Consider the following 15,000-nt stretch of genomic DNA (forward strand, 5'->3'; position numbering starts at 1 on the left):
TACACGTGAAAGGAGACAAACCCAACTTATCTCCGCCCGGCCGGGGAATCGAACCCCGGTTCTCTGGCTTGTGAGGCCAGTGCTTTACCAATCCGCCACCGAGCCGTGTGTGTGTGTGTGTGTGATTCACCATGGTCTTGGATCACGTGTTGGACTCGTGATCGACAGCTATTTCCCTCCCGGAAGAGCTCAGAGCTCATATATGACCGATCTATGTGTGTGTGTGTGTGTGTGTGTGTGTGTGTGTGTGTGTGTGTGTGTGTGTGTGTGTGTGAACAAAGCGTGGAGTTTGGAACCATGAGGATAAGTATACTCACATATGCATATTACATACATACATATATATATATATATATATATATATATATATACACACACACGCTTCACCATAGGTCCTTTAATTCTCATGATAACATGAGGCGGCTAACTCAAATTACACCGCCACATAAAAATATGAATAGATAAGTAAATAAATAAAGAAATAAGAATAAAATCTATTCAACCACATTTTTCATCTCAACAACTCTGGACGAAGGCTCATCCCTGTCTCCCGCCACACTGTTCGGGTCAAGGCAATGCAGCGAGGCACAGCTCATCCCCAGCAGGACTCGAAACCCTTAGTTTGTTTATATCCATCACCTCACCGAATGGCGACCACTCTCCTCCTCATCTATTCAAAATAATTGATGAAATTTCCTTCAATCCGCGCCAACCTTTTCTTTATTTACGATCTTCCTTCGTTCATTCTTATCTTGCACTCTCCCTTCGCTGCTTGGCAGACACTCATCATGCATTCCAAGCCCCTTTTCACCCTCATTCGTCCACTTCATCTTCGGTCTTCCTCTCACGCTCACTCCACCCACTTCTGTCTTACTAAGGCGGTTTTGGTGTTGGAGTTTGTGTTCGGGAGATGATCTCTCTCTCTCTTTTTCTTTCCTTTGTATCTGAGTTTGCATAGCAGTCCTCCTAAGCATCTCGGTATCTTTATTACAAATTTGAGAATAAATTATTGTTTTGCTCCTGGGACGGGAGATATACCAAATCGTCTTTGTATACTGAGAACTTCACTCGACATTTTTTATTTCACAAACCAACGTATCTGGAAAAGTTATTTAAGATATACTTCCTTTTCATTTTCGATAAAAAAAATTATCCCATCCTATGTACAGAAGGTATTTTAAGATCTACTCCCTTCTCAAAAAAAAAAGAAAAAAAAGAAAGAAAAAAAAAATCCAGCATCTTTGCAAAAGGTAATTTACCATCTGCTCCCTTCTCGACCACTAATGATTACGCTTAGGCTTGATTGCAATGAACAGAGACACATCTGTGGCAAGCGGCAGACGATTTTATTCACTCCTTGAGGGTCGGACCCAAGTCTGAACAAGGGCCTCGCTGACCCAGACCCTCACCCGTTCTTCAGGTGATCGACAAAAATCGCCTGACACTTATCATCAAAAATCTACAACGCTCATGATCTTCTCGAAGCGTCAGCATGAAAAAGCATGAAATGGTGACGCCAATGCTGAGTCACAAGCATGTCGTATGCTACCACTGTCACAGGGTCAGCTTTGACCGAAAGTTAGTTATTGAGAAACCCAAATTGGACAACTGACCACATCACCTGCATGATCCCTTGCATGGTTTTCCCTCCATTTGTCCATTTGCTTTTTTTTTCTAAGTTAAGAATAATTTTGCCATCAGCTTTACCCAGAGCTAAATTAGAAGTGCTAAATAGTCAAATCTCATGTACATAGCCCCACATGCGAGCTGTACAATTTTTGCCAAGATAAGACCAAATATCCAGACCAAATGTAAATACCCCAGGGGGCAGCCTAAGTGATGAGAACATCGTGAGAAATGGCTAAGTAACACACGTTATTTCTTTATATATTCCACAACAAATTACATTTGTTGCAGTGTCCATGGACTTGAAACTTAAAGCTGCACATTTCATTTAGGCAGAGAAGCCCCTTCTCCACCCACCGAACAGGATTGGTGGAGAGGGAGAAGAGAGCTCATGATTGGTGGAAACATGGGGTGGGGAGGAGTGCCCAGACCTCAGCCACCAATCACGAACGCTCTCCTTCCCCTGGCCACCAATCAGGTGTCGCAAAGGGAGAAGAGGGCGGAGCTAACAGTAGACGCTCTGTCGAAGATTTGTGCTGGAAGGCCCAGTCATTCTTCTGCCCAGTCCTCTCCCACATTCCTCCTTCTGTTACCCATCCCCACTCTCTCCTTCCCTCCCTCGTCTCCTCTGTATTTTCCCCTTCCCGACAAATTACTATATCAATATCCTAGAAAAAAAAAAAAATCAAGTACACATCCATTGTTTACGAAAATATAAAGGCGGAGCATGCCGACAGGAGACCTTTTGGTCCATAACAGCCACGCGCTTACCCTCGTGGTATGACTACAACTACCAGTTTGAGGCATCACTATCACAACCAAACCAATATGGGCCATCCGCCGCGCTTATTCACCCTTGCCCTTAATAATAAATTAATTATAATAATAAAAATCTTCTACTTAACCACTCAACACTCATCCTGCTCTCTCCTCTCCGGCACCTTCCCCCTTTCATAAAAAAAAAAAAAAAAAAAAAAAAAAAAAATCACCTTTATTCACAGGGAAAATCTAGAACTAGTTTTTATAAGAAGGAGGCGAATTTAGAGGTTCCTGGTGATCCAGTCCCAAAACTCATTTTGTTCTTTGTTCTTCAGCCGGGCAAGAACCACAAAAAATACCCTGCCTGAACAACACCGGCTATATCCACTATGAACGAATCTCCGGCTACAGTCTAAAGGCTTCCCTCATGAGTACTGATTTGGTGAGTATGTAATGGTAGCATTGAACATTCCTTGAACATTATATATACGTACTTGTAGTATTGTACATTTGTTATTCCATATTGATTTTACCATTGTCATTGTATATTTATTTGCGGCCTTTTTGTAGGAGAACCAAGATGAATTGTATTTGTAGTATTGTATATTCATTATTGTATATTGATTTTATTATTGTCATTGTATATTTATTTGCGCCTTTTTGTAGGCGAACCAAGACGAATTGTGCATGTTTTCCCGCGCTAACTAAGCTTGTCGTCGGTTAGTCTTGGTCACGCCTCCAACGTGAACGCACATATTGTCTTTGTAGTTCTGTGCAATTACTAATTTATCCATATTCAGTGTTTAATTGGCTACCCCTATTATTATCATGCGCCGAATTGACGATAATTTACCCAGTGTGAAGCGGACCCGTTGTGTCGAAGGTAAACTCATACTCTCCAACACCCTTCCTCTCCTTAGATACGCTCCACGAATTCGTCGGACGGCCCTATGACGGTCATGGCACGATGCAAGTCCCGCTGTATCTCGGACACGACGGCTAAGGGGACCTTCAGGATGCCCTGTTCCTCGTTCGACTTCAAACCCGGACAACCCATCCAATCCATCCAGAATGAGAACCAGTTCACCGAGTCCTTTTGTAGTCTCTCAAGACCCGAGACGGGACCTCCCACTTATGTCAAGGAAAAGGGGACGATCCATATGAGGGAAGTCTGCTTCAGAGGTATGGTGGAGTTGGACTGTTTATGGGATTCTGTCAGGCTGTAGTGTGGAATATGTGAAACACACACACACACACACACAGGTTTACAAAGGAAGAGCATGCCGAAAGGAGACCTTTTGGTCCATAGCTAGGTCGGATGCTAAGAATAGATAATCAAATGAAGAAATAAACATCGGACCAAACAATTGGCAGGCATTACAGCATGTTGCTTAGGTGTTTATCTAAATGAATCCTAAAATTTCGAGCAGCAAAGCATTGCATGCACACACACACACACACACACACACACACACACTCGGTGGCGCGGTTGGTAGAGTACCATACTGTTGTTACGGTGGTGCCAGCGGTACCTGGTTCGAATCCTGCCCAGGGCTGAAGTTATTACAGTATCGCTGCGGTTCGAGTCGTTACTCCAACTCTCGTGGGCGGGGAGTTGGGTGTGTGTGTGCGTGTAAGGTCATAGCATTACCCATAGATCGGTCATACGAGCTCTGAGCTCTCTTCCGGGAGGGAAATAGCTGTCGATCACGAGTCCAACACGTGATCCAAAGACCATGTGAATACACACACACACACACATAAACATACACACACACACATTAAATATCATTGGAGGATAAGGGGATGCATTCCAGGTTGGAACAATACATGACTTTGAAACTACGAATGATAATTAATTAGTTAGATAATAACACACGAGACCACACGGGCGTTCTTTTCGCTATAAACACACACACACACGCACAGACCCTCCACCCCACATATATTGTGATCGTGTCTGTCTTTCCATCCTATTCCTATTTCCTATCACAGGATCCTACGACATCAACTACAAACAACTCCTAAAGGATCCTTAACCCACTTGAACGGGTTTATCCTGTGAATTACTATGAAGTTAACTATACACTTAATTAACATTAACTATCACATCTTAACCGATACTCTCGTCTTTCAGGGAGAACTTTCCAAAATATGAAAAAGTCTCCTTTCTACGTGGTAGAGACCTTTTTGAACAAATGCGTCAAGGCTGTGGATGCCGTTCTTGTTCAAGCCAACTCCAAACAGGAATGTCACGAAAGGTGAGCCCAGTAAACAGTTATATGTATATATACATATATATGTATATATATATATATATATATATATATATATATATACATATATATATATATATATATATATATATATATATATATATACATATATATATACACACACACAAGGTATATATAATTTCCGATAGTTGCCTCGGGTTTCGAACCGAGGCCTTGCGAGGCGTAGGTTCGAATCCCGGAGCGACTGTAGGAAATTATTTGTATGATATTCCTTGCTACTAGCAATTCACTTCATGTATACACACACACACACACACACACACACACACACATATATATATATACCTTGTACATATATAACTCATAAAGATAACACATGAATAATGAAAAAAAAACTACAATAAAAGAACAACATAACGAATAAATAAATAAAAAATAAACAAATAAATATATAAACAAACGGAAACAAATAATAAATGAATCTGTGACAGATGTCTCAACCAAGACGCACCAGAGATGAAAGGCAAGAGCTGTCGTTCGGGGACGTTCTACAGGGCCCAGAGTAGGTGCCTCCTGTCCTCCGTCACCCACCGGTCTCGTTCAGAACTCATGGAGGACCCTGATTGCGAGTACTTCGAGAACGCTATACGAACTGGTGAGGAACTATTTGGAACTACTTCGTCAGTAAAAAAAAAAAAAAAAAAAAAAAAAAAAAAAAATATATATATATATATATATATATATACATATATATATATATATATATATATATATACACCACGGAGTTTCCTTGAAGCTATGTTTTACTTTGGTTGAATGATACATACAATGTAAATGTACTGAAGTACTTGTTTCTCGATTCCCATTTGATGTTTATACTGATTGTTACATCTTTCTTTCCCCTCATCTTTATCCTTTCCCTTGTACACTTCGTATGGACACACACACTAACACACATACACACACGGACGCAAACGCACACACACACACACATACCGAGCCCCTTGCCCGTGGGGTCGACCTGACAGGTACGGATCGTTGTGGATCCAAGCAGATCGCAGTGAAGGAGGTGAACAAGGAGCTGCGTGGCGGCTTGAGGTACATAGTCGACGTCCCTCTCGAGCGTGATGAGTGCTCCAACAGGTGCTCCAGGAACGAAACTTTCCAGTGCCACAGCTTCACGCACAACAATATCACGAAACTTTGTGTCCTAATCGACAAAAATTCCCAACGCGAGGACATTAAGCAGACGTCTTCTGAGGGGACATCGTTCTACGAGGTGTACTGCTTGGATAGTGGTGAGTTGTCCCAAAGAGATGGATAGCATCTCGTTTTTGTCGTCAATCATTGCGTAAATGATCGAACAAGATCAAGGTTGCAACATTTACCCTAGACTGATAATATCTCGTTTTTGGGGTCAATCATTACGTAGATGATCGATTAACATCAAGGTCACGACATTTACCCAAAAAGACTGATAATGGCTTGTTTTTGTTGCTAACCATTGCATAAGTGATCGAATAATATCAAGATTGCGAAATACAAAATTAGTATGTTTTATTGGGTTAACACGAAAGTCAAAAGAACTTCCTGACCTGACCCTTGACCTTTTTCCTCGAGCAGCTAAGAAGACGAAAGCATCAACGCCCCAGTCGTCCTCGACCGAGACTCAACCTCTAAACTCGAGAGACTACAACGATATTCGCACGGCCTTCCAGCTCCATCGGGAGAAATCTCTCAATCTCTTCAGCGAGTGAGTAGCGAAGTCTCTGGTTCCTCCTTGGGTCAGACTCCTTCTTCTTCTTCTTCGCCATTTCAGAACCCTTGGGTCAGACTCCTTCTTCTTCTTCTTCCCCACTTCAGAACCCTTGGGTCAGACTCCTTCTTCTTCCCCACTTCAGAACCCTTGGGTCAGACTCCTTTTTCTTCTTCTTCGCCATTTCAGAACCCTTGAGTCAGACTCCTTCTTCTTCGCCACTTCAGAACCCTTGGGTCAGACTCCTTCTTCTTCTTCTTCTTCGCCACTTCAGAACCCTTGGGTCAGACTCCTTCTTCTTCTTCTTCTTCGCCACTTCAGAACCCTTGGGTCAGACTCCTTCTTCTTCTTCGCCACTTCAGAACCCTTGGGTCAGACTCCTTCTTCTTCTTCCCCACTTCAGAACCCTTGGGTCAGACTCCTCCTCCTTCTTCTTCTTCTTCGCCACTTCAGAACCCTTGGGTCAGACTCCTTTTTCTTCTTCTTCGCCATTTCAGAACCCTTGAGTCAGACTCCTTCTTCTTCGCCACTTCAGAACCCTTGGGTCAGACTCCTTCTTCTTCGCCTCTTCAGAAACCTTGGGTCAGACTCCTTCTTCTTCTTCTTCCTCTCCTCATCAGAACGCTTGGCTCAGACTTCTTCTTCTTCGCCACTTCAGAACCCTTGGGTCAGACTACTTCTTCTTCGCCACTTTAGAACCTTTGGGTCAGACTCCTTCTTCTTCTTCGCCACTTCAGAACCCTTGGGTCAGACTCCTTCTTCTTATTCTTCTTCGCTACTTCAGAACCCTTGGGTCAGACTACTTCTTCTTCGTCACTTCAGAACCCTTGGGTCAGACTCCTTCTTCTTCTTCACCACTTCAGAACCCTTGGGTCAGACTCCTTCTTCTTCTTCGCCACTTCAGAACCCTTGGGTCAGACTCCTTCTTCTTCTTCTTCTTCGCCACTTCAGAACCCTTGGGTCAGACTCCTTCTTCTTCTTCTTCACCACTTTAGAACCTTTGGGTCAGACTCCTTCTTCTTCTTCGCCACTTCAGAACCCTTGGGTCAGACTCCTTCTTCTTCTTCGCCACTTCAGAACCCTTGGGTCAGACTCCTTTTTCTTCTTCTTCGCCATTTCAGAACCCTTGAGTCAGACTCCTTCTTCTTCGCCACTTCAGAACCCTTGGGTCAGACTCCTTCTTCTTCTTCTTCTTCTTCGCCACTTCAGAACCTTTGGGTCAGACTCCTTCTTCTTCGCCACTTCAGAACCCTTGGGTCAGACTCCTTCTTCTTCTTCTTCTTCGCCACTTCAGAACCCTTGGGTCAGACTACTTCTTCTTCATCACTTCAGAACCCTTGGGTCAGACTCATTCTTCTTCACCACTTCAGAACCCTTGGGTCAGACTCCTTCTTCTTCTTCGCCACTTCAGAACCCTTGGGTCAGACTCCTTCTTCTTATTCTTCTTCGCTACTTCAGAACCCTTGGGTCAGACTACTTCTTCTTCGTCACTTCAGAACCCTTGGGTCAGACTCCTTCTTCTTCTTCACCACTTCAGAACCCTTGGGTCAGACTCCTTCTTCTTCTTCGCCAATTCAGAACCCTTGGGTCAGACGCCTTCTCCCTCTTCTTCGCCACTTCAGAACCCTTGGGTCAGACTCCTTCTTCTTCTTCGCCACTTCAGAACCCTTGGGTCAGACTACTTCTTCTTCGCCACTTTAGAACCTTTGGGTCAGACTCCTTCTTCTTCTTCGCCACTTCAGAACCCTTGGGTCAGACTCCTTCTTCTTCTTATTCTTCTTCGCCACTTCAGAACCCTTGGGTCAGACTCATTCTTCTTCACCACTTCAGAACCCTTGGGTCAGACTCCTTCTTCTTCTTCGCCAATTCAGAACCTTTGGGCCAGACGCCTTCTTCCTCTTCTTCGCCACTTCAGAACCCTTGGGTCAGACTCCTTCTTCTTCTTTGCCACCTCAGAACCCTTCTCCCCCACCCTCTCTCTGTTCTGTGCTCTTGTGGAGTCATCGCAAGCATGCTGGTCTTGCATTCGCTTGGTTGTGGGTTCGAATCCCGCACTCCTCTCCAATTCCCAGCAGTGGCTGTGTGTGTTACCTGACTCAACAGTCCAAATGCAGCTACTCAGTGCCTCTTGGCATACTAGCCCTATCTCTCTCTCTTTTCTATCTCTCTCTTTGTATGTCTCTATTTCGCCCTGTGTGTGCGTATGTGTGTGTGTGTGTGTGTGTGTGTGTGTGTGTGTGTGTGTGTGTGTGTGTACGCGCAAGTACTTTAGCTAACTGTATTTACCCAACTACCATATACAGAACTAAAGCGACCTTGTAGGGTCCCGTCTGTTTCAATCGGTCAAAAACAAGTGTGTATATATGTACGCATTTATGTGTGTGTGTGTGTGTGTGTGTGTGCGCGCGCGTGCACTCTCCAACTCATCACTGGCTTCTTTCTGGTTCAAGCTACAGCAGTTCCAGGAAATTTGAGCGTTCTGGACTGACGCTGGCCGAGTGTCTGGACGAGTGCCTGGAATTTCTGGAATTCCAGTGCCGATCCATCCTGTACTCGGAGAGATACCGAAACTGCAGGATTCTGCCACACGACCAGAGAACGGGGAACCTCGTCTACGACCCTGACTACGACTACTTCGAGAACCTCATGGGTAAGTGAAAAACGCCTTATTTTTTTTTAAGGTTTGTTGTGGCTTGCCTCCTTGAATATGGTGGAGTCCCTTTTGGAAATTAATCAAACCAGTAAAATTAAATCAAAATAAATCAAAAATTTTGGGCGACAAAAAATAATAACTAAATAAAATAAAAATAAAATAACTACATAAAATAAAATATATAAAAATAACATAAAATCAGAATAAATAAGTATATAAAAAAGGGGGATGGTTTATCAATAAAGACCCATCCCCATCCGCTTCTTTTGTCCCGAGTTTGTTCCCACACTAAACAGAATAACCAGACACTGGCCAGAATAAAATCTAAAATGTAGTTCACCGCTAGGAAATGGGCTAGAGATATTATTGTGTGTATGGTTGATCAATCTGACTTTCTAGAATTTTTCTAAATTAAGACGTTCCAGTTCTCTAGACACCTTCCCCCACCTAGATTAATATCTACAACAGGAAACGGTATTACGGAAATATGACACCGTCGCATATTCACATCGAGGTTGAAAATATGGCAACACTGTATGTTTACATTGTAAAGCTTTCTTTGTTTATTCAAACTTTCAAGGATGATGTAAATAGTGATGCCACATATCACAAATCACCACACAATGTTGCCAATTTTCACAAACCCCCATACAATGTTACCACATTTCACAAACCCCCATATAATGTTGCCAATTTTCACAAACCCCCCTTGCAATATTGCCAGATTTCATAAGTCCCCATATGGTAATGCCAATTTTCACAAATCCCCATACAATGTTGTAAAATTTCACAAACCCCCATACAGTGTTGCCAAATTTCACAAATACCCATAAAGTATTGCCGCATTTCACAAATCCCCAAACAATAATGCCAAATTTCACAAGACCTCCACACAGTATTGCCAAATTTCACAAACCCCCATACAATGTTGCCCCATTTCACAAGTCCCAATACAGTTCTGCAAATTTCACAACCCCCATACAATGTTGCCAAATTTCACAAACCCATGCAGTGTTGCCAAACTTCTAGAACCCCGCTCCCTAATGTAACCGCTATCATTACAGGCATCTGTACAAGTATTCCAGTTAAATAATACAGCCATATATTAAGTCCCATGGGTATTGGGGGTTGATCGCTATGCGTCTTAGTGACACTAAGTAAGCCTTTATTCTATATATAATGTTTCATTAAACAACATGAACACTAAGAATTGAATCCCTGATCGTTCTTTGGAAGCTTCAAGGTCATCTAGAGGCTCTGGTGCCCGACACTGATAACGCTGTAGGGGGGCACTATGTGGCGTTATTCTTTTCTCATGACAGAGAGAGAGCGAGAGAAAGTGAGAGGGAATGAAAGATAAGATAGGGAGAGAGTTACAAAGAGAGAGGGTGAGACAGAAAATGAAAATTTCTCATCAATGACGTCAAATGAATGACGTCACTGAGACCCTACAGCGTACTCGGGGCGTCTGGGCACCGAGCGACCTTAGGGCTCCCGTCGAAGGATCTTGATTCATTTGGCACCGTGGCCCACTGTATAGATGACCTTCTGATGGCGTCAGGTGATTTTATTAACTTCTGAGAGGGCAGGTCGCCCTCAGACTTCGTTCAAGCCGAGGTCGAGGTCCAGTTCGCTTAAGGGACCCCCATCCACGGTGCGATCTGGTCTTGAGATCGCCGGACAGATCTTATCGGATCTGATCAGATTGGATCGTGTATGTACTGATTTTGGTTTGTCCGGCCCACATACACGATCCAATCTGGTCGGATGGGACCAGGTCTCTCCGGCGGTCTCAAGGCCAGATCGCACCGTGGATGGGGACGAGAAGAACCTGGCGGGGCCTCTGAAGGTCTTCCTCGGGTCAGGGTGCCAAAGGTTTCGAGGATGACCTAAGACTTCGTTGGCACTCAAGTGGCACTCCACTGATTCCTTCCGGTGGATTTTCGAATCTCTTAGAGGTCCCGGTACCTTCCCGGCAAGGATCCTCCGACTCCTCCGGGTACACGCCCTTCCAGTCCATCGGCCCCGGAAGCGCCGGGCAGACCGGGGATACCAGACCCTCTCGAGGAAGAGATGGTTCCTTTAGTTCCGGGAAAGGCAGAGACAACATCGGTGGGAGCAGTTCCTCCTTCGGAGGATCGTACGACAGCAGCCGGAGTTCGGGAAGCTCCTTTGGGTCCAGTCGAGGTGGAGGGAGCTCCTTCGAGAACAGTCGGTCGAGCTCGAGTGCCTTCGAGAGTCACCGAGGAGGACAGAACTCCTTCGAGAGGAACCGTGGGTTCACCTACGAGGACACTCAGAGTCGAGGAAGCTCCTTCCAAGGTGGTCGAGGGAGAGACAGAACCTTTGATGACAACGATGGCCGTAGAGGATCTTTCGGGAGTGGCAGAGGCAGTGCCGACTCCTTTGGAGGCGGCAGAGACGGCGACTCGTCCTTTGGAGGCGGCAGAGGCAGTGACTCGTCCTATGGAGGCAACAGAGGAGGTGGTGGTTCGTTTGGAGGTAGAGGAGGCAGTGATTCGTCTTTTGGAGGCGGCAACAGAGGAGGTAGCGACTCCTTCAGGGGAGGAAGCAGAGGCAGTGACTCGTCTTTTGGAGGCAACAGAGGTTCCGGTGACTCTTTTGGAGGCAGCAGAGGTACCGGCGACTCCTTTGGAGGCAGCAGAGGTACCGGCGACTCCTTTGGAGGCAGCAGAGGTTCCGGTGACTCTTTTGGAGGCAGCAGAGGTTCCGGTGACTCTTTTGGAGGCAGCAGAGGTACCGGCGACTCCTTTGGAGGCAGCAGAGGTACCGGTGACTCCTTTGGAGGCAACAGAGGAGGTGGTGACTCATTTGGTGGAGGAAGAGGCGGTTCGTTCGAGAGCAGCAGGAGCAGCGGAAGTTCATTTGACAGCAGTCGAAGCAGCAGTAGTAGTAGCAGTAGCAGCAGTTCTTTCGGAAGCAGTCGAGCTAGCGGAAGTTCCTTCGAAGGCACCAGAGGCTCCGGAAGCTCCTCCGAGGGAAGCCAAGGCGGCGGAAGCTCTTTCGGAAGCACTACAAACGACGGGCAAGACACCACCAGGAACACCAATACCATCACCTCCTCTTCGTCGTCCACTTCGGGAGGAGGAGGAGGAGGGGGTTCTTCCGAAGGAGATCAATCCTCCGGAAGGTTCAACGACCGGTTCAAGTCAGCCTCCGGAGTGGGAAGCTCCCGAAGAACACAGACCCCCGGACTTTACCGCCCCATCAGCACCGACGTCACAGAGGGCTTCGGAGGAGGCAGTCCGAACTTCGGGAGTAGCGGAGCTCGAGGGAGTGGAAGTTCCCGCTTCGGGAGTCGACGTCCAGTGGCCGAGGGCAAGGAAGTGGATCGAGGTATATGTGACCTTTGACCTCAGGCATGCCGTTCCAGGGAGTACAACTCCCCATTCCAGTCATTCTTCTTTTTTTCACTCCTGAACTACCCCCAGGAACTACACGAGCAACTATCCTGCATGATGATTCTTCGCTGATGTACAGTCGTGCATGAAAGTACTGCAAACTCCCGGGGACTCCCCGTCCCACTCACTGAGGGGAGTTCCTTTGACTCCCATCCCGTGCATTACTACCAGCTGATAACCGCTTGTATTTTTTTTCTTCTTGTTATTATCGTTTTGTTTATCTTTCTACTAGCGGAGTGACCTTTTTAAATTTTCTTTTCAGCTCGCCCCTAAAAAAAAAAAAAAAAAAAAAAAAAAAAATCTTGAAAATTTGATCCTATTTTCAAATGTTATGTAATTCCACTCGCTCCCCCAAAACAATTTTTTTTCTTAGAATCCTGATCCTGATTTCAGCATCTATGTAGTTATTCTTTTTTTTTCATTTCCACTCTCCCCCCTCTAAAAAAAAATCTTAGAGTCTTGACCCTGATTTCAAAGTCTGTGTAGTTAAAGTTTTCTGCTTCTGTATACAGACTGGCCCTGCAAGAGTGTCTGGGGAGGGGGGGGGATCCTACCTCCCCCCCCCCGCACGAAAAGACTCAAACTTCAGTGTCAGAAAGACCCTGTAGATGAAAGAATGCATGAAACTGAAACGCCATTTTCACAGTCTCCATTTTGTTTCTTCCGAACGCTGACGAAGACACAGGATGGCCAACCTCTCAGGACTAAAGCAAACCCATGTTGGCAACCCTGCATGTTCGTATTCGTTCGAACGAATCCCAATAGTGACTGTGAAATTCCCGCTGATGCACCGAAGTTGCTTCTTGCTCGTTTTATTTTTCTGTTCGTGATGCATTGCGTGCTGCTTTTAAAAAAAGAAAAAGAAAAATAAGAAAAAAGTTTGATACCTATCCAACTAATACGCATGCCAACTCCATGTGCATGTTTAGTTTTATGTTAATCTAACTATTTGTAATCAAGAAATGACTATGTACTTCTTTACTCATAATGCAGAAATGAGATGTTTGATATATATATATATATATATATATATATATATATATATATATATATATATATATATATATATATATATATATATATTATACATGTATATATATATATACTGTATGTATATATATATATATATATATATATATATATATATATATATATATATATATATATATATAAGTGGAGTAGGAAACACAAAAGTCTTAGTCTGACTTTATTCCTGACTAGTTTCGCGGGTGCACTTAAGAAAAAAAAAAAGCATACCTGTGAAACTAGTCAGCAATAAACTCAGACTAAGACTCCTGTGTTTCCTACTCCACTTATGTCCTGTCAGAATGTCTCATCACATATATATATATATATATATATATATATATATATATATATATATATATATATATATATATCCTGAAATATGTACTTTATAAACAAGTAATGACCCATCAATTTTCAATTCATCAGAAGTAATGTCAATCCATCTATCACCCTTTGTCGATAGCTTCAGTCGCAATAGCTCTTTCGATTTTTTTTTTTCCTACGGATTTCCTCGAAGCCCATCAAGGTTCCCTTGATCCAGAGGTACCGAGGGACACACAGACATCTTAGTGTAAACGCATTCCTCCCACCGACTTTTGCGTTAAAATCTCCCAATTGCTGGTTGATCTCTCAAGAGAAGGACCAAGCCGTTTCTCTTCCGCCAGATTCCGATTTTGGAGGAGGACCGTCAGGCGGCTTTGGAGGAGGATCGTCAGGCGGCTTTGGAGGATCGTCGGGAGGTTTTGGAGGAGGATCGTCGGGCAGTTTTGGAGGAGGATCGTCGGGCAGTTTTGGAGGAGGATCGTCGGGCAGTTTTGGAGGGGGATCATCAAGCGGCTTTGGAGGATCGTCAGGCGGCTTTGGAGGCGGATCGTCGGGCGGTTTTCGAGGCGGATCATCGGGCGGTTTTCGAGGAGGATCATCGGGCGGTTTTCGAGGCGGATCGTCGAGCGGTTCTGGAGACAGAACATCATCGTCCGGCTTTGGAAGACCTTTTGGCTTTGGAGGTTCCGGCTTCGGAAGTTCGGGTTCCGGGGGCATCGCGTCATCGAGGTGTCAGGATTCGAAGACCTTCGATAACGTGGGAACGAGGCTGAGACTTCGGAAGAACTTCATCTCGAGCTACGTGACTGTGAATTCTTTGACGGAGTGCAAAGAAGCGTGTCTCAAGGAGAGGGCCTTCGAGTGTCAAAGCTTCAACTACAGGTACGTTCCTCGGAGTGCTTTGACAAGGTCATCATATTAAGACAACAGGGCAAGACTCGCGGTAATGGGTTTAAATTGGACAGATCTAGATTTAAGAGGGAAGTAGGCAAGAATTGGTTTAATAACAGGGTGGTCAACGAATAGAATGCTTAGTAACCGTGTTGTGACCGCTGAAACTATCAGTTGTTTTAAGAAACGGTTAGACAACTTTATGGAGATGATAGGTGGTCATGAACATGGAACTACATAATGTAAGCCTTATGGTCTCTTGCAGTCTCTTTCGTCCTTATGTTCTTAATAGGGAGAAAGGGT

At 44.6% G+C, this 15,000-nt stretch overlaps 1 protein-coding gene across 2 annotated transcripts in view; it reads left to right on the plus strand.

Moving 5' to 3' along the window:
• The window catches only part of LOC143038409 (uncharacterized), a 56,210-nt gene that overhangs the window by 23,429 nt on the left and 17,781 nt on the right, over window positions 1-15,000 (plus strand). For both annotated transcript variants that reach the window (XM_076207562.1, XM_076207563.1), the window contains exons 2-10: window positions 2,721-2,827; window positions 3,306-3,567; window positions 4,523-4,646; window positions 5,114-5,277; window positions 5,651-5,920; window positions 6,246-6,375; window positions 8,829-9,028; window positions 10,988-12,388; window positions 14,148-14,688. In XM_076207562.1, the coding sequence (XP_076063677.1) occupies window positions 2,721-2,827; window positions 3,306-3,567; window positions 4,523-4,646; window positions 5,114-5,277; window positions 5,651-5,920; window positions 6,246-6,375; window positions 8,829-9,028; window positions 10,988-12,388; window positions 14,148-14,688 (3,199 nt within the window). The remainder of the gene's footprint in view (window positions 1-2,720; window positions 2,828-3,305; window positions 3,568-4,522; window positions 4,647-5,113; window positions 5,278-5,650; window positions 5,921-6,245; window positions 6,376-8,828; window positions 9,029-10,987; window positions 12,389-14,147; window positions 14,689-15,000) is intronic.

Source organism: Oratosquilla oratoria, chromosome 24, assembly GCF_046742065.1.
Source record: "Oratosquilla oratoria isolate Oo_2021 chromosome 24, ASM4674206v1, whole genome shotgun sequence".
Taxonomy (NCBI): domain Eukaryota; kingdom Metazoa; phylum Arthropoda; class Malacostraca; order Stomatopoda; family Squillidae; genus Oratosquilla; species Oratosquilla oratoria.